The sequence below is a fragment of the Lepidochelys kempii genome, chromosome 3 (assembly GCF_965140265.1).
Source record: "Lepidochelys kempii isolate rLepKem1 chromosome 3, rLepKem1.hap2, whole genome shotgun sequence".
NCBI lineage: Eukaryota > Metazoa > Chordata > Testudines > Cheloniidae > Lepidochelys > Lepidochelys kempii.
In genome coordinates this window covers 64,240,358-64,260,976 of record NC_133258.1, presented here as the reverse complement: position 1 = coordinate 64,260,976, position 20,619 = coordinate 64,240,358, and the positions used below count along the sequence as shown (strand labels likewise).

At 39.8% G+C, this 20,619-nt stretch overlaps 1 protein-coding gene across 3 annotated transcripts in view; it reads left to right on the top strand.

Annotated features, from left to right (window-relative positions):
* The window catches only part of UBE3D (ubiquitin protein ligase E3D), a 112,139-nt gene extending 93,846 nt beyond the window's left edge, over positions 1 to 18,293 (top strand). For 2 of the 3 annotated variants that reach the window (XM_073336551.1, XM_073336549.1), the window contains one exon: positions 15,927 to 18,293. In XM_073336551.1, coding sequence (XP_073192652.1) covers positions 15,927 to 15,939 — 13 coding nt within the window. In that variant the 3' untranslated portion in view covers positions 15,940 to 18,293. Of the gene's footprint in view, positions 1 to 6,592; positions 6,794 to 15,926 lie in introns of all 3 variants that reach the window. The other variant, XR_012157978.1, reaches the window with a different exon arrangement.
* The last annotated feature ends 2,326 nt before the right edge of the window (positions 18,294 to 20,619 follow it).

The following is a 20,619-nucleotide window of genomic DNA, read 5'->3' as shown; positions in this document are numbered from 1 at the left end:
GAGCTGGGCGCCTGCTCAGCAGCCAACACTCTCGGGCCACCCAGCTCTGAAGGCAGTGCAGAAGTAAGGGTGGCCATACCGCGACCCTCCTACAATAAACTTGTGACCCTCCTGTGGCCCCCTTTTGGCTTGGGACCCCAGTTTGAGAAACATTGGTGAAATCTGTATAGTGTAGGATAGAAGTACACAAAAGACCAGATTTCATGGTGGAGACCAGATTTCACGGTCCATGATGCATTTTTCACGGCTGTGGATTTGGTAGGGCCTTACTCATTGCTAACCTGAAAGGGACCACCTATAAGTGTGAACAAATGTTTTAGACCTCAGGATTCATTCAATTCTTGTTGGGACTGCTAAGAAGGCTGTTGTTTGTGGCGGTGGTTGTTTTGCGATTTGGGCACCTATCCCTGAAGAGCTGGGCTGGGATTACAAATGTTCTTCACATGTAAGTCCAGCCTGTAGGCACCACTCTAATGCAAATCATGATAATAAACTGCTGGACAAATAGTAAAGACTTTGGGTAGCTTGTGTGTTGGACTGGATTTGAACCTGTAACCTAGAGGCAACAGTCTCTACATAGCCCACAGCCCACTTGAGCTGTTCAGTTCCTGAATGATGTGTGTGTTTTTTTTAACTGCAAAATCACTTTAATTGCTTTATTATCTGTTTTGTTTTGGAATGTGTCTCATGTTTGAAGCAGGATGGCTGGAGTGCCTTGAAAATCCACATGCAAGTCTTATATTGTGTGATAGTGAGTACAACTTGTCACAAAATCTATTTTATTTTCACTCATATTCTTGTTTCATAATGTTTATGGTGACCTATTTTTGTGGCTATGAAAAATGATTTCCCCATTCCTTTGTGACATTATTGGCCTAGTAAACTGTTCCGAAGTCACTTGGTGTAGTTGGCATTACTAGGATGAGCATTAATTATTTTCAGGTTGTGATGCATCACCTTTGCGGTGTCTATATTTGTCTTCCAAGTGTGCATCATCCATTGCTAATTATAGGTGGTCTAGAGGGAACAGATTTTCCAAGTCAAACAGACTATTGTAGTGCAGGATACTCTCAGGATATTTTTGAAATGTAGTCAAATTAGCCACTGAAACAGTTGACTATATCCTTGCTGATTTTTGCATTATTCCTGGGGTGTTCAGTGTAACTGCACCCATCCAGCAATCCCTCTGAAATGAAAGCATCCCAAATCTAACTCTTCAAACATGTGAATGTCCTGCTCCAACACCCATTCCCAGTCAAACGCTTCATTTCCAGAGTTGTAAAGCAAAGTGATTAAATTCCTTTTCTCTTAGGAAAACCCAAAGAACTTTTGCTCAAATTCACAACCAGACTAAGAAATGAGGATTCTGTAAAATATTATTCAGTTCTTTTCCTTTCTTGTCTTTCTGCCTCGTTCATGTCTTTTTCCATCCTACACACTATACTTTTAACAAAAAAGATTTTAACTCAGACAAATTTAGCTCTTGTTGCAACATCAGCCAGCCATATCAAAGAGAGAATGAATTCGTGCTTTTCTTCTTCTGTCCTTGTTTGTTCACAGAGGGAAAGACAATGGTAATAGACATGTTTACTCTTGAGACAGAATCCACTATGTGACTTCTGGTAATGGGTATTTAAGTTTTATTAAAGTTATTTTTTATCATTCTCTATTTAAAAACTTTCAGTGGCATGAGGAATGGCTCATTAGGCAGTTTAGTAATGCAGTTTTTAGATATTAAATGTTTATGTTGTCCATGCTGGATGATTTTTGTCTTTTAAGGAGTTTTAGTATAATTATATTTGACTTCATTATGTTTAAGGGTGCATCTTCTCTAAGCATCTCTTGAAAGTACATTACCTATGGGAGAATTAGCTCATTACACTCAGATCTGTGATGATCCCATTAGCAAAGCAGTGGGGACTTGAAGTCTTAGAACTACAGACATTGTCTAACTGCAAAGCAAAAGGAAGAGAATCTTCTACCATGGTGCAACTTTTGGTGTTCTTTAGATCTCTGAACCACCATGACACCTGCACTCCTCTGGGACAGTGCAGATCATAAAGTCCAAGACAAGTGTGTGTGAATGGGGAATAAAGCATTCCCAGTCAAGGGGATCCAACCACAGAACAAACTTCTAAAGGAGATCAAGTGAATGCAGAATCTGGTCATCTTTAGGGGAAACCTTTATTTTAGGAAAGGCCTTTCCGCCATAAAAATGACACTCACAACGAGCTACCTTGGTATGGCGCAGAATACAGTGACAGTGAATACAGTGACAATAAATTGCATTTAGATAGTAGTTTTCATCCAAAGAAGCCCAGAATACTTCACAATGTACATGCACACGGAACCACCAAAGGGCACCCACATCTGGGCTCAAGAATAGCAGTCATGCAAATAAGCAGCATATGGCACACTGCACAGCACGCCTGGGCAAGCCCCCATCTTTTACAAAAAGTGAATGGGATCTCTAATGTCTGTATAGAGTTTATAGCACAGTGGTTTTAGACCTCTCCTCTGACCCCCCCCCCCCCCACATAACATCCATTGTACTCTGTTAATCTACCTAGGAGGGAGCGAGAGCTGATTTGATCCTACTGGAATTTAAATCTGTGGTTTCCACACCTGATGCTTAGACCATTAAACTATCCCCACTGGCATTCCAGGGAAGAGGCAGTCAAAATGCTGTGTTCTTTATCCTGGGGTGTTTGAGGATACTATTATACATGTGCAGTGTTCTACAACCCTCTCACATGGGTTTTATTTTAGGAGTGGTATTTTAAATGGTAGCCTTCAAGAAAAAAATAAGACTAACAGATTCTGTCTGTCAGCCCCAGCAAGGTCAGGTATCTAGTTTTACAAAGAAAACAGTGATAACCAGCATAGTCCACATTCTCTGGGATATCGCCATGAAGGGTCTTATATTCCTTATTGGGCTGAAATACAGAGAACTTGCACTACTTGTGGGGCTAAATTTAGCTCTTGCAGAAGTGGGCACTGGGACAGGAGGCACATACCCTGCAGAAAGGGTTTGAAGGACTTTGAAACCTATCAGGTAGTAGATCAGTATGGCCAGATAAGAATGTGTGTAAGCCGTTTATTCTCTTATGATATGCTTTCTCTGTAAAGCTTTTTGTTCTGAATGGTTTGCTTTACGAAGGTGGGTTAGTCACTGGTTAACCCTGTCATTGCCCCTGAAAGAGAACAGGAGGCAGGTGCTGAACTAAACTAAGGCCATGTCTACACTTAAAGCTTACAATGGCACTGATATACCAATACCACTGTGCTACTGTAAGAGCACTCATGTAGCTGCATTATGCCAACAGGAGAGAGCTCGATGAGCAGTGGTAGCTATGTTGGTGGGAGACCGTCTCCCTTTGACATAGCACTGTGCACATGAGTGCTTATGCCGGCAAAACTTAAGTCGCTGGGGGGAGGGGTTCACACCATGAGGAATAAAAGCTTTGCTGACATAAGTGCTAGCGTAGACATGGCCTTAGACTTGTTCAGGTGATCACAGTGAATTGCAGGAGGAATGGCATCTAAATCCCTGGTCTGGAGGGAGAGGAGCATGGGTTCCCACTTCAAGATAGGTTACAGCTAGCGGCCTGAGACCACAAAGGAGCTCTGACAGACACGACTCCATTAATTTGGCCCAGGATCTCCACACTAAATCCATGAATTGAATTTTCAGAATCTTTCTTCCTTTTGTCCATTTCTTTTAAAAAGATTGAACCATGTCTAGTCTCTTGTTCAGGGCTTTCATTCTTTTCTTCATTGCATATTTAAATGACATTAAGACCAGAGTTAAATACCACAGCAGAAGCACAGCTGCCATCTTTCCCCTCTCTGAAACAGCCCTCATAAAGGAGATAAGTTTCTGCTTTGGTATCTGTCCCATGAGAAAACTAAAACAAAAGGTTGCACAAGAATGCAAAGCACAAGTTACTTGGCTTGGAACTGCTGGGACTCAACAGAGCCTTCGTTAAACGTGTCTTTTCAGACTGCCCCCACACTTGTGCCCTCAGGCAAACATTTTTTCTACAGCAGTTTAAATCATTTGCTGTAGAAAATAAGTGCTGCTTAAGTTTGCATGATTAGCTGAGGCTTGCACTTCATAACAGTATAAAGCAAACAGCATCTGGTCTTGAGAAGGAAAATCCTAAATTCTGTGGATTTTTTTTTTTTAATTATTCTGGTTGGATTTAGATCAGTAATTACAATGCAGCATTAGCACCAAGTTTCATCTATATCCATGGTTTGTATTTAAGTCTAACAAAAGTAAATACTACTGTTCTATCTGTGCCTCTCTACATAACACATGCTACCAGGAATAATGGCTGCTCTGGAAAGAAAATGGGAAGAGGCCAATGATGGGGGTTGGGAATGAGACAAAATAAAAATTGTTAGGGTTTGTAGCCGTTTAAATTTGGATTTTAAAAAATCACTTTTCTCCTTCCCTTAAAACATTTACATTTTTAAGCAATATTTTCCAATATGCTGAAAGGACTTTTGTCTTGATGTAAAATAAAAGCCAGTAGAGATTGACCTTTTGTCTATTCTTTTGGCTGCTCTTAGACTTCCTTCTAAAGCTTGGTCTTGCTTTGGCATACTGCTATTATGTCAGCAAAAAGCGCAGCCTGGAACTTCAGAGGGATTGCTCTCTGTTTCATATTTACCTCTGTTATATCGCAAGTACAAAGAGCCTAGTGCAACTCAATACTACTGAGAAATTAACACTGTTAAGAGGGATAAAATGAAAGCATGTATGTTAGTTATAGACTGACTTATTTCATTCAATTTTAAAGGGACACTATCAGGTTGAAAATCATACTTTAAAAAAAATTCTTGCTGAAATTACCACTGAAATCTATTTTATTTTCCACTGGGTGGGTTGTTTACATTTTACTTGTCTCCCAGTTTGGACAATGGAACTACAGTAACTGGGTCATATTGTCTCTCACACAGTTTATCCCTGCTCCAGGGAACAGGAAACAGCACAAATTTGCACTTGTGGGATTCCCTTCATATCTTTCCCACTGGGATGTGGAGTTTTCCCTCCTCATTCTTCTCGCAGAAGCAGCAGGGAATTTGGCTGCTTAGGCAGCAGATCTACTGAGGTCTAGCTTTTCCATGGCTCTGCACTGCCTCCAACCCCTCTTTGGGCTCCATGACAGTGTGGCTCTGACAAATATATACTTCCCTTGGGTTCCCCCAGGTGCTGCTGTCAAATTGCTTACAGTGTAACAGATGGACCCATGTAAATGAATACTGATAGGGTCAGCATTAACTTCTCAAATTCCCATGAGGCTGGGTGGATGGAGGATCTCACAGAGGGTTCCTTTCCCTCCAACATCTGGAGCACCAGCTGAGCCACCGTGAGAGGGGGAATGATGGAACAATATCATAAAGCCTTGCTCCTAACTCCAAATGATCTGGGTTTTCCTTCCCTCCTCTTGTAACCCATCAGGGCAATTCAGTCCCATCACGTCTGTTTCTATTTGGTTTCACGTCTGTGTTTCCCTGCACTAGCACAATGCTATAATGTTTAGTTTCCTGACGCTTCGAGGAAATAGATTGGTTTGTTAAAGTCCATTGGAATGAAAAAATGATGATGATCATGGACACTCTTCTGTTAGTCCTAGGTTTTGTAAAACTATATTTTTATAAGGTCCAGTGTTTGGAACTCATTTGAAACTGGCAGTGTCCTTTTAATAGCCACGCTTTTTAGTGGTTTTGTAAGATTGTTTCATGAAGGTTTTCATGGTATCTTATCCCTCAGGTAATATTTTTGTATTTGAAATTCTGTTTGTTGTTAGAAGTAAAGCAATTAGATTGGCTTTACCATGCTAAGGGCATGATCCTGTCATCCTTGGTGGATCAGGCCCTACGAGCGCAAGCTGATCCTTCTACAGTTTGCTTAGGGCAGAAGTAAGTGCCAGGGATAAAGTAATTATGAAAAGAACTTTTATTCATATTCCGATACATACTTAGGGCCTGGATCATCGTTCATTATGTTCAAAGTATGCCATGAAACTTCCCAATCTGAGCATAAACCTGGAGCAGTTCTCCTCAGATGTTGTAATTTCTGTCTGTGATTCATCAGAGGTGAAAAGTGAACTTCAGGGCACTCCTATCATCTGCTTGTCTCCGATCTGGCATAGGGGAACGTGGGGACATAGCAAAGCCAAACGTAACTTGCTGGTATTCTCCCCAGAGCCTGGAGAGTGGATAGTCAGAGCACAATTTAGAGCAGCCCTGTAGCTGGTGTAGCTCGGATCAGAGCTCTGCATGCTATCAGGAGGCTGTCCTGAGAAAAGTAATCCCATTATTAACATAGGCATGTGCTTGATTACTACATTATTCTCACTGTCCTAGTACTAAATATGCCCCACTTCTTTCAAATGGTTAATGTTCAAATCTAGAAATGTCTGTGCACTTCCAAAAAGCAGTTTCACAGATCTGAATCTTTCCCAAGCCATCAGATGTTGCTTAGGGCATGAGCAAGGCTTTGTCATCCCTGTCTGTCATGCTGTTTGCCAGAATGGCTGCTACGTTGTGTTTCTATAACTCATCTTTTTTACAAGGATAGGTTGGCTGCTATTGCTCAACCCCTTCCTGGATGATCATGGACTGCTTTTCCACTGGTCCCTACCCTTTGACCTGTCCGTCTTGGGTGGTCCTGTGAAGAGTTAAAACTTCCGTAGCATAGTTTTCTGGGTCACTGAAACACACAAGCCTTCCCCCGGTGCCAAGGTGCAGACCCCAAGGAAGGAGTTTCATAGATACTGAGGTAATAAATAACTGCCTACTAGCACTTTAGTCTGATAAAGGCAGCTGCCTTTTTATTGGGCCCTGCATTCACTGGAGACAGAATGAGGCGGGCATATGTTGAGGTTTAGCAGTTAAATAATATTCCTTCAAAGTCATTTTCATTTTGTTTTTGCAAATGTATTTCCAGAACATGAATTGAGAGTATATGCCAGGAGCCAGTTATTCATGGAGATGTTTCCTGGACAAGATTCAGATGGTTTGCTCCTCCCACTTCCTGGTCTACCTTGATCTTATGCCAGTGCAAACTGAGCACAAATGTTGTGATGAATCAGATAGGATTTAGACCTTAATTAAGACGATGCAGAATACTTGGTGTCTTCAGACACATCTAGGGGATTTGTCTTAAAATTGTAAAGGATTTGCATCAATCATAACCTGAATATAGACAACGAATAAGCCAAGACTATGACACTTCTTGGCTATAATGGAAAAATCTGCCAACATTTCAGCTGCTCAGTATCCACTTGCTGTCTGCAACCATTACAATAGGACCACATTGGAAAGCTCCACATGTCTATGGGCTTTATTACATGGGAGAGCTGTGCAGAAACTGAAATTTTTGTCCTGTGGAAAACTTTGCATTAAAAAAATGTTTTGCATCAGAATAAAAAGTTGAAAATGCAAATTTTTCAATGGAATAGAAATTTTTTAAATATTCCAGGCAGATAGCTGGACCACCACCAACCTGGTTGCCCAAGAAGACGACTGCCCAAGGAAAGCTGTCTGCATAATGGGTTTCTTTCAAAAGTTTCATCCTATCGACATGCTCCCATGGAACATTTCGATTCTGTCAAACCAGCATTTTCCAATTAAAAAAATCTTGTTCTGTTGGAAAAACTTTCAACAGTTCTAGGATTTCCACAAAGCCTGGAAAATACTAACAATGGAAGATATTAATCCTCTAAACTACTGACTCCCACTCTCAAATGGCCAGGAAACCCAGTATACCTTCCACCTTTGCTCCTGATTTAGCTATCCATATGAACAGAGACAGCAACTTAATCAATAATCTTAATGGAAAAGTCACAGACAACCAGACTAGTGGTGAAAACCTGGTTCCATTGAAGTTAAATGCAAAACTCCTACTGACTTCAGTGGGGCCATGAGTTCACTCTAGAGATCTAGCAGAAAAAGGGAAGGTCAGAAGCAACAATTATTTCAATACAAAACTTGAGATAGATTTTTCTCTTGTATCAATGCAGGATCCTTCTATCTTTCAGTACGTAGTACCGGTAATATCATTACAGTTGATGTGTTTATTTAATTTGACCATTTTATTCCTTGGAGAAGATTATATGCATTTAAATACTTCCCTGTAGAGAGAGTGGTTTTTGTGCGGTTATATTTCCCTGCTGTGTAATAAAAAGTAAAATTTACAAAAGAATGCTTTATGACTGCATTTACAATATTACCAAACTGAATGAAAAAAACCCACAGTAGATCATCAGAATATTTGATGTCTCCAACAACAAAAGAGTAATAACACCGGGAAATCATAAAAATAGCTAACAATTACCGACAATATTTTAAATACAATACGTTATATAGAATACATACAAATTAAAGATTAAAATTTATTAAATTCTATTGGTTCAAGGGAAAGCCTATAAAATGCAATAATAGTAAGCTGGAAAAAACTAATAATATCCAACCTCTATTTGTTCAATGACAGGAGGTATTGTATCTTATATGTCTGTATCACATTGTAGATGTACTCATGTACCTTAGCAGGGTTAAAGTATCAAAAAAGTTAATGTTGCAGTTTTCTTCTAACTCTTTGACTAGAGATATGTGGGTTTGTGGGAGTTTTTGCCCCATCTATCATCCTATTGCCTTTCTGAGCCACACAAACTATTAGCCTCATCAGGGATCACCACAGATAATCTTGCCAAAGCCTGCAAACATGGTATTTCACGCAGTCCCTGTCAGTACCCAGGCCGGGCCGGGGAAGCTAATGATCCCACCAGTGGACAAAATTCAGTAATGAATCCTGGTCATATGCCACCTGAGACATGTTGCACATACGCTAAGAAGAATGCTGTGAAAGAGAAGTACCATACAAAACAACTGTGATCTACAAACTAAGTTGTCAAGATAATTAGTTTTCTGAACAGTTTGCACGAGAATTTTTTTGTTGTTGCAGATAGTACAGTGTACTGAGTCCTTTTCAAGAAACTCAGTCTGGTTTATATTAGCCAACTTTTAAATGCTGATTTTGTATTCTATGTATCCTTACTTGTGCCAAGAAAAATTGCTTTAATCTACTATTTGTTTCAAAATATTATAATTTTATTCTATTTCACAATATTGAGTAAAGTCTCAGCATTCCGTCTTGCTAGTTTTCACAGTACAAGAAGCTGGTAACAACTTCAGATAATGAATGAATACAAAAAGAAAAGGAGTACTTGTGGCACCTTAGAGACTAACCAATTTATTTGAGCATAAGCTTTCGTGAGGTACAGCTCACTTGCTGCATCCAATGAAGTGAGCTGTAGCTCACAAAAGCTTATGCTCAAATAAATTGGTTAGTCTCTAAGGTGCCACAAGTACTCCTTTTCTTTTTGCAAATACAGACTAACACGGCTGTTACTTTGAAACCTGAATGAATACAAACGCTCCATTTTCAGGTTCTTTACAGATGCATATGCAGCGCAGCACAGCCATATACGTACGTACATACGTACACGCAAAAGACAAATCATACCAGCTTGTATTTATTGTAAATGGTAAAATGGCAGAAATGTTGACACAAATTCTCAGAAAGTTAAGAAAGGTGGCTTATTTTGTATCTACCAAGAGTCAGTATCTCATGATCTCAAAAATCTCATCTCAAAAATCATGGAGCAGGTCCTCAAAGAATCAATCCTGAAGCACTTACATGAGAGGAAAGTGATCAGGAACAGTCAGCGTGGATTCACCAAGGGAAGGTCATGCCTGACTAATCTAATTGCCTTCTATGATGAGATTACTGGTTCTGTGGATGAAGGGAAAGCAGTGGATGTATTGTATCTTGACTTTAGCAAAGCTTTTGACATGGTCTCCCACAGTATTCTTGTCAGCAAGTTAAAGAAGTATGGGCTGGATGAATGCACTATAAGGTGGGTAGAAAGTTGGCTAGATTGTCGGGCTCAACGGGTAGTGATCAATGGCTCCGTGTCTAGTTGGCAGCCGGTGTCAAGTGGAGTGCCCCAAGGGTTGGTCCTGTGGCCGGTTTTGTTCAATATCTTCATAAATGATCTGGAGGATGGTGTGGATTGCACTCTCAGCAAATTTGCGGATGATACTAAACTGGGAGGAGTGGTAGATACGCTGGAGGGCAGGGATAGGATACAGAGGGACCTAGACAAGTTGGAGGATTGGGCCAAAAGAAATCTGATGAGGTTCAATAAGGATAAGTGCAGGGTCCTGCACATAGGACAGAAGAACCCAATGCACAGCTACAGACTAGGGACCAAATGGCTAGGCAGCAGTTCTGCGGAAAAGGACCTGGGGTGACAGTGGACGAGAAGCTGGATATGAGTCAGCAGTGTGCCCTTGTTGCCAAGAAGGCCAATGGCATTTTGGGATGTATAAGTAGGGGCATAGCAAGCAGATCGAGGGACGTGATCGTCCCCCTCTATTCGACATTGGTGAGGCCTCATCTGGAGTACTGTGTCCAGTTTTGGGCCCCACACTACAAGAAGGATGTGGATAAATTGGAGAGAGTCCAGCGAAGGGCAACAAAAATGATTAGGGGTCTGGAACACATGAGTTATGAGGAGAGGCTGAGGGAACTGGGATTGTTTAGTCTGCGGAAGAGAAGAATGAGGGGGGATTTGATAGCTGCTTTCAACTACCTGAGAGGTAGTTCCAGAGAGGATGGTTCTAGACTATTCTCAGTGGTGGAAGAGGACAGGACAAGGAGTAATGGTCTCAAGTTGCAGTGGGGGAGGTTTAGGTTGGATATTAGGAAAAACTTTTTCACTAGGAGGGTGGTGAAACACTGGAATGCGTTGCCTAGGGAGGTGGTGGAATCTCCTTCCTTAGAAGTTTTTAAGGTCAGGCTTGACAAAGCCCTGGCTGGGATGATTTAAGTGTGGATGGGTCCTGCTTTTGAGCAGGGGGTTGGACTAGATGACCTCCTGAGGTTCCTTCCAACCCTGATATTCTATGATTCTATGATTGTCATTACAACTGGAAGCTGCCATATTTTTTTACTCTTCCAGCGACTGTGACAAATGGATTGGAATAAACTGGGTTAAGATGAATCCAGATAAAATGGGGAAATGATGGTGATAGGTAGGAAGAAATTAACTGAATAGTAAGTCCACTTATGTTAGTTCTATGTGCCAGACCGCCAGCAATCTGGTTGCAATTTCATGATCATATTCCATCGACTGATGCTGCTGTTCCAATCTTGGTGGCAGGTAGTGCCTTGTCATTGAAGTCCTATTGTTTGTGACCATTTCTTTCTGAAATGCAAACCTCATCACAGCAATCATTGCCTTTGTAACCCCCAGGCCACATTACTGCAATGTTCTCTATTTGAGCTTAGCACTGAAAAAGCCCAACACTCATCACTCAGTGGGACAAATAGCTATGAGCCCATAGTACCAGTGTTTTATGACCTGCTTTGGCATCCTCTTTATTTCTGGGCACAGCTCAACATGGTTAGTCATGAAGTACAAAGCCCTTTCTCCATATTCCCTTGCAGTTATGAGCCACTGGGCTGATCTCACTATTGGTTCCTGAGGTTAATATCTCTATCTGCACTAGAGATCTTACACCCCTGGGACTTGATTCCTCCTGTGGTCTGCCAGAACTGTAACCAAATTCAGTGTACAACGCAAGATAGGTTTACCATATTTCAGGTTCCCAAAAAGAGAACACTTCTGGGGTGGGGGATCTGGAGGGAGGGTACAGTTGGGGAAGCTGGAGGAGGTACCTGCAACAGGGGTACTCACTTGAAGTTGGGGGCAGTATCACTCTCTATCATGCCGGCAGATGCAAGTCTGGAATGCAGCGACAGCAGTCAGTCAGTGCCTTCCTGTGGGACCCCCTCCCCAGGGCTGGGAATGGAGCCTGGGTGGGCAGGATCCAGCAGCTGTCGACCAATCAGGAAGTGGACCAATCGCGACTCTTTCGGAGTTGCAGCGTCTGCTCTGCAAAAATTGTGGATATTTCCTGTTGTTTGATAAATTTGTCCGGACAGAGGACGGAGCCTCAAAAAAAAAAAAAAAAAAAAAAAAAAAGTAATGTCTGGGAAAACCTGGATGTATGGTAACCCTAGTGCCAGACAAATTGTTTTGTCAAGTTTTTGAAACTTTTGCCTTAATTTTTATAAGAGATTGGGTGTTAGTTGGGAATGACAGGGGTAATTTTGGACCTTTAATATTGTTCGTACTTTTAAAAAAATTATAACAATTGGGTGCTAATAGACGTTTTTTAGATGTACGTATAGTTAAAGACAGTGTTAGCAATACTGGTTTGCTCAGGAAGAAATAGATGTCCATGCAGTTTAATTTTAGACCTTCTTGAAACTTTCTGATAACATTTTATTTGGCACGTGTTTTTCATACAAGCTGTAATCTCGAAGTGTTTCACAGAGTTAAAGAATATAACAGAGTGTCTAGTAAGAACACCAGAACACAGTGTTGTAAAGGCATTCCATAATGAATAAATTAAGGATTTGATCATAGGTCAGACAAAAAAATTACGAGGAATAGGTGAGGGAGAAAAGCCGTTATTTGTAGAAGAAGTTTGAAAAGCAATGGAGACTCAGTGAGCCAGAGAGATAAAAGAAGGCTGTTCCAGAAGGCAGAAGCCGCTGGAGAGAAATCTCTTTGCACAGTATTACCATTCTGGACAGAACAGATAGAGAGGATGTCTGGTGTTAGATGAGCAGAGGCAAGGCTCAAGCTAGATGAGCAATGTATTCAAACAAAACACAAGATCTGTGTGTTCAGAGTACGTAGGCAATTCTGTGGAACTGACAGTAGATACAGGAGTAAGAGAAAAGTTAAAGGTGAAAAATGATGCCAAAGTTACAAGCAGTGGGGGCAAAAGGGCTGTCTGAATTGAGGGAGATAAAGAAGATGGAGTTGGAGAGAATTCTCCTCTTTGCTAAGAAAAGGACAAGTGGTTCTTTTTTTGAGACAATCAGCTTTAGGAAGCAGAGATTAAGCTACATGCTTATTTCATCAAAACACAAAAACAACTCAGTCAAAAGCTGAGTTTCAGTATATAATCATGGGGATCACAAACTTTCAAACTACTCCTACTTTTTACTCCCTCCAAAGTGAGAGAATGCTGCATAAATAAAGGGGAGTGTGTGCTTTTAAAGGTTAGGGACACAGGATTTCTAATACCTATATGTTTCATACCAGTAAAATACACAGGTGTAAATGGCATTCCAAAACAACCCCTATTCATTATCACTTCACTGGGGGAAATGTACTTAAGTTCTTTCTCATTTAACTACAACTGTAAAGTTAAAGCGGAACAACTTTTGCATGTAGGCAATCCTATCTGATTCATCACAACATTTGTGCTCAGTTTGCACTGGCATAAGATCAAGCTAGACTAGGAAGTGGGAGGAGCAAACCATCTGCATCTTGTCCAGGCAACATCTCCATGAATAACTGGCTCCTGGCATATATTTCTCAATTCAAAGCAAACATTTGAGTGTCTTTTGAGTATTCCTTTGGCCATCTGATCAGAAAGAAATCTTTTATTCTGTGCAGCTCTATATTTAATCCCTGCCAGTTCATCATATTTAGTACATTCTTTAAATACAGTATCAAACAGTCTGGGGATTAAAGATCAGCATGACATCCACATACATATAGTCTAATAGTTTACAAACCCAAGATGATATTGAGCTTTACTAGAGCTGTAATTGCTTGTGTAGTTGATCCACTGGAGTTGCAAGGAGCAAGGAGGAAAAAGGTCTAATGACTCAAAAAGGTCATGTGTCTAATGACTCTTCTTCTTGCTGTGTTTCTATGAGGCATCAGTTCTGTTCACTGGGTGTTTTCAGCAATATGCTAAATGCCCTATTGGCTTTTTCATCTTTCCAAAGTGGCTTTAATGCGTTTTCTGAACTACCTTTTTGATCAGCATAGTATTAAGCTTCCCCAGTTTAATAGTTAGCTGTTTTGCTTACTCTGGAGGTCCACTTTGCTCATAATTTGTTCCCAGTTGTTTAAAGTCACATCCTAAATGTGTTCTAGTATAGGTTGCCAGTTCTGAGGAAGGCTGAAAAGAACATGGAGGGAAAGCCACCTCATAGAGATGAACCAATAGCCAATAGGATCGGCCCATTTACTCCCACAAATCCTTGGGCTTTTTGTATTTGGCAGGTCACACTCCCTGTCCCTTCTATATTGCCATTAGCCCTGCACACTAAAGGGAAGAAGGTGGATCATTTTCCATGCAGTGTTTGTCATGTAGTTTTCCTCCTTCCAGGATTTTTCTGTAAAAAAAAAAAAAAAAAAAATGATGCGGTGCGCGTGGTGTGTGGACCCTAAAACTGATGGTCATTCTAACATTAGAGTTCACCACACCAGTAACAAAAGTGAGCTCCTGCATCACCACACTGGGTAACAAGAAGCCAAAATACAGTCCCCTTACATAGCCCAGCCCGTATCACCACCCAGACATCTGATCTTTATGATGAGAGGTTACTGAAAAACAGATTCATCGTATATAAGGTTCTTCTAATCCCAAGGATCAGCCACTCCCCCAGGTCAATATATATACTTATAGATAGATAGATTTTACCAAATACCACACATGTAGCCAATCCTTTAGTAACTAAAAACTAAAGGTTTATTAATACAAAAAGAAAATAAGAGTTATTAATTGGTTAAAGGAAACGTGTACGTTACAGTTATTTCAGAGTTTGCAGGTCAGGATAATAGCAGTGATGTTAAATCTGCTATCTTATAGTAATTCTCTCTGGTTCACTCAAATAGATTGGGTGTCATCAGTCCATTATCCAAAGCTTCCTTTTGTTAGAAATCATCTCCAAAGATATGGGGCAGAATTGAAGACAAAGAAGTGATGTCACAGTCTCCTTTTATACTTTTAGCCCAAGCGTATGGAAAGTTACTGGCAAAAGATGGAGTCTTAAATCACATGTCCTTATGTGCCTTGCTGAATCACGGGGTAGCCATTGCCTCAATGCGTTCTAAAACGTCTTCAGGAGGGGCACACTGGGTGAGCTGATTGTCCTTAATGGGCCATCAAGCAGGCTGCCTCGTCTCGATGCAAAGCTGTCTTGGGGTGCCACCCAAGAAAACAACATGTTTGAGATACAAAGTCTTAGCCAATATTCATAACTTCATATACAAAGATGATACATGGATTTAAACAGGATAATAATACTTAGCAGTCTATAACTTTTCTATTGATACCTTACATGTCATACTTGTACAAGATTTATTGCAACTTTATAACAGTGGTGACTGTATTAGTGTAATTAGTTATCTTCCTTTTTATGCAGCATCACAGATGTGTCTTGGACTATTTCTTATTCACTTTGAAATCAGAATGAGTTTTTCCATTAACTCTGAGGTCAGGATTTCATAGCAGATAGAGACAACGTTCTTAAAACAAGCTAATATTTTGGGCAAAATGGGGAGTATATCAGGGATTAAAATCGAAACCAGTTTCAGAATACTGTCAGATGTCTTCTTAAATTAGAAAAGATGAACACCTTTTACTTTTGTTATTTAGAAACAAACTGTATTTCTGATGCAAGGACAAAAACATGTATACATGACTTTCCCTCACAGAAATACAGACCAGAGAATCTTGCTAATCCTTGTTGCAACTGTGAAAAATCCTACAGTTGATTTAATTCAGCAGCAAGCATTGAAAAGTGAGTTTGAGAACATTAAGGGCATAAACAGAAAAGTAGAATAAACATATTAAAACTATCTTCAGCATTTAACAATCACTTCTTTGGGAAAAGTACTGCACAGCTTTGGGTAAATGCATTTTTCTGTGAAGTGATAAGTGCAACGTTTCTTTGAATGGCAGGAATCCTTTATGCTTTTTCTCGCCATGCTGAAGCTAACAATTGTTTTTTGTTTTGTTCTCTTTTACAGGTTGCCTTTTTGAAGATGTGAAGAATCCAGACATGCTAACTGAAAATTATTCTCAAGTTAACCTTCAAATAAAATACAGAAATAGAAGGATCGTTTTCATTAGGGTGACTTTCCAGCACAAGTCACTGAGGGTACAAAACGTGAAGATAATATTTAATTATTATTTTAGCTTTGATATTTGTTGGATTTTTGATTTTGAAACAGCAAAGCCAATGACAGAGAAAGTTGGTTCAGACAGGCATACATTACAAGACTGGTGTTCTGACAATGACTTATGTCTGACTGCTGGGGTGACCTTAATGATGACCTCTTAATCATCAGGGGAGAAGAAATCAATTATCTAGATGGAGCAGTGGCTGATAGTAACTTATGTATTTTATGTGGAAAATGAAGAACTGGCAGCCAGGAGAGGGTATAAAATATTTAATATAGTGAATTCCAGCTAAGAAATATATATGCAACTTTTACCACTTTTCTCACTTTTTTGAGTTGGCAGAGGTAATCAAACAACTAGAACTGTAATATGTAAACTGTTGTTTTCCAGCAACCTTATGTATGTAGAATATACATTATTTCCATATTAAATCCTACTCCCTAATCAAGAGAAAAAGTGGTATTTACATGCCTGCACCTTATGTAAAACTGAATTAAATTGATAATGCATTGGTTAAAGTTCACAAACAAAAAGTTTTATGATTACTTAAAAGAAATGATCTTGCAACTACAAAAAGAAGGGTGTCTGGATATAGGCCTCATAGAGGTTGCTAAATTGAGAATCCTGGAGACAGAAATCCTCTGTTTGCAAAGCACGTGCATCTCAGGTTGTTACAACATAAACTTCCCCACGCAGCCCTTTCTAGGCTTTCCTAGGTGCCTCAATCCTGGCTTGGAGGGACCATATCTATGGAGTAGTTCAGTCTTTATGGCCCATTCAGTACTTTCTCTTATGAGACTGTCAACAAAAGTTGACAAGCGAGTTAGTGCTGATTGGAGTTGGTGGCAGTTTCTGTGTTGTAGACACTTGTAATTGGACTGATACCACCAAATGCATTCCATGTGGAACAAATAATCTTGCACTGTTTCCATTTTTGGAGTGGACCTCTCATTCTTTAGTTGTCAGTAATCATTTTGGTCTCCATTGTGCAGAGAGAGTGTCATAGCAGATTTGTATATATGTGTGGGCAGCGGAGGGAAAGATGAGCTATTCATCTCTGCATAAGCATCACTACTACCATAATTCAGCAGCCCACCCTGTAGTTTGCCTAAGATAAGGATATGGCTGAACTGTATGAGAAAATTAATATTGCGGATCCCTTTTGTATTGTATATCTGAGCCCTGTATTAACACACATTCAGAACCCTGCCTATTTTGTAACCTTAATCTATTTTCTTATGTGTCCTCAAGATTGGCACAGAATACCATTGGGGCCAAAAATTTAGTATGATTCAAAAATGGGTCATGCATTTATATGGATAACTAGATGATCCAGAGTTATACTAGTTTATGCTACCATACATTTGGGTTAGAGTTATTAAACACCATGATTCAGGTTTTAAACTAATCTCTAAGTATCAGGATTACGAGGAGACCAAATATAGGATGCAGATTAGCCCACTTTTGTCTATTCTGTTTTGTGCCTTCCTCTGAAGCATCTGGTGCTGTCCGCTTTTGGAGACAGAATACTGGATTAGCTGGACCCTGGGTCTGATCCAGTCTCACTATTCTTATGTCCTGAAGTTGCCTGGGAGAAGCATTTCTACTGAAAATAGTGGAAGAAATTCTGTTTGTACAGGCTGTTTTTTTTTTTTCTTAAACAATTAAGAAATAAGAGAGACAAGATGGGTGAGGTAATATCTTTTATTGGGCCAACTTCTGTTGCTGAAAGAGACAGCTTTTGAGCTTACCTCACCCACCGTCTCTCTCTTTAATATCCTGGGACCAACACAGCAACAACTACAATGCAAACAATTAAGAAATAAGAAAGCTGTGAGCTTGTCAAAGGACAACTCTTTAAGAGGAATGGGTTTAGAGGGAGAGATTCTTGTTACAAAGAGCTTCTTTTAAAACACTGAGATTCCAGGAGAAGTCAGCACTTCCTTTACATGTTTGCCAATAATATTGTTCTAACACATACTGCAAAATGCTGAGCATCTCCTGTGAGATATGGGATATCAGTGGGGGTTAAGACCACTCAGCAATTAGGTTAGGCCCCATCCTACTTTTCCTCATTTTAGATTTGACTACTCAGATAAAAGCAGAAGTGTGGAATTTTTCACATATATATTCTGGGACTATATTGTGTACTTCCATGACAATTTGTCTGTATTTTGATTTTTCTCTTCTGAATAAAATTAATTTTTCACTAATTTTTTTCCATTTTTGTTGTGCTCTGTTGTATGCTGGTCTCTGCTTTCCAGAATATGATTAGGCCAATCTAGGAGAGAAAACATTGAAATGACAGATTGCTACACTGTGATTGTAAGGCCACTTTCCTCCTATTTCAATGCCCCCTGTTGTGATTTTGCATCAATAGAGCAATCTGTTCCAGAGAGTATTTATGCTTTGTATGTTTAAAATCTGTCATTGTGTCAGTTTCTCGTACATAATATGGTATTAGGGACATAAATAGTTAATATACTTCTAATGGCAAATGAGGTACTGAGATGGCAGGTGTAGGCAAATCATTAACTTGATTTATCAGCAATGCAGAAGAAAAAATCTACATGAAGTGGGGCACTATAAATAAATATAAATCAAACCCCTCCTGGCTAGTTTATCACTCTCAGAAAACCTTGTAGAATATCACAGTGAAATGTCCTGCTTCTAGTGTGTTCAGCTTGAAAGGATTCCTGGGGAAGTATATGGGAGAGGAGACAGCAGAGGTAGCATTAGGCCAAATGTGCAGCCTCACAAAGCCATGCTCTTCAGGAATCTTTTTTTGTTTTTAAACCCGGTCTTCGTCCCAGTTACCAAAAAGGTGAGGGTTGTGAGCTGCCAAAAACAAGCATTTCTGGTTGAGTTATCTTTCCTGCAATTATTAAGTTATTTGGACCCAGAAAACATCAGCCCACATACAGTAATGTATAAATGTATCAGAAGTGTTCTTGTCTGAAAATAAGTTTATTTGCCAGTATTCAGAAGAAGGGGAGAAATGTCAATAATGTCCCCTTACGAGTATTCATTGTGATGATAAGTGATGCATTATTCAGCTTGTAACTGTTTATATAATAGACAAGTTGTCTAATTTTTTTTCTTTTAAATCTTTCAGCATTTTTTAAATCTCTTTTCATAGGCACTGGTGTACTTGAATCCTGATGAGTTCAGTTGTTGCCTTTTTAAAACTCATTATAATGCTTTATAAAAATACGGCAATCTTCATGTGAGCAGGTTATTTTTGCACACCACTACTTGTCACAACATCCTTGTGATCATTCACAATTAATGGTAAATCTAATGTCATCTTTTAAATTCCACATTTATATGTGTCCAAAATAAAAATGTTGCTTATTTTTCAAGTTTATAAAGGGTGCACATCAGAAGACCTCATACAATCAACAAAAAAAATAATATTTTTTTGCACAATACCTACAAGCCCTTAGTTGCAAGATAAAATAAAGCGTTTCAATTCTGGTTTAAAATAAATAGAGTGATTCCACAGACAAGCATTTTGGGGTTAAACACACAGCGTATGTCTACACTGCAATAAAACACCTGTGGCTGGCCTGTCATCTGTCACAGGCTGCGAAGCTATAGAAGTTCAGTGTAGACATCCGGTCTCAAACCAAAGCCTGGATGTGACACTGCTGTTGGATAGCCCTACACCTTGAGCTCTGCGAGCTTGAGTCAGCTGACACGGGTTAGCAGCAAATGTTTTATTGCAGTGTAGACATACCTTAACATGCTTTTGTCGGTTCCCTTTTCCATATTGTGCTGTCTTTCAACAGTTAATTGACTGTTACCTTCGAATAAATCTAGATAAAAACAGTGTTTGAAGTGTGAGCATGTATAAAATTGGTTTTAATTTAATTGTAAAATGTCCTTTTCTATTACGTTACATCTGAGGATTTCTATGCATTTTACAAATGTTAACATATGGTCTGGCAGAGCTGCAAAATATAGCTAAATCTTGTGAATATAGAACCTGTCCTTTAAAAATGTGTCAAGCTTCATTCATAATTTGAAACTATGTTTTCCTTTAAAACTTTTATAAGCATCACAGAGGCCTTGATCCTGCTGTGCATAGTGAGTCGGGATGACAAGTTGCTTCACACCAGCATCAGTGTGGGTGGAGATTAAATACCAGCAAAAATGAAGACAAGCAGTAGGGGGCAGGACTTCAGTGGAGCAATGACAATCTATACCAGCTGAGGATCTCTCCCTAGGCCAGTTCCTTTGCACTGGATATACATAAGTCACAAGCCCTTAGTGCTCCCTCTTTCTTGCCTTCAACAGTGTAGAATAAAAAATGGTAGTGTGGGCCTGGGGCATGTCTAAGGAGACATGGCTTAAGTGTGATCATCATGCACTGAAGGGTCAGTGCAGGTCATAATTGCTGACCACTGTAGAAAGGTGTTGGCTGTAAAACAAGGAGAGGGGAGAGAGAAATCCAGTCAATGCCTTTCAATGCTGGACGGTTAAATTATAGATTAACAGGGTTATTGAGTTTACACATTCATGCAGTGTCCTGGCTCT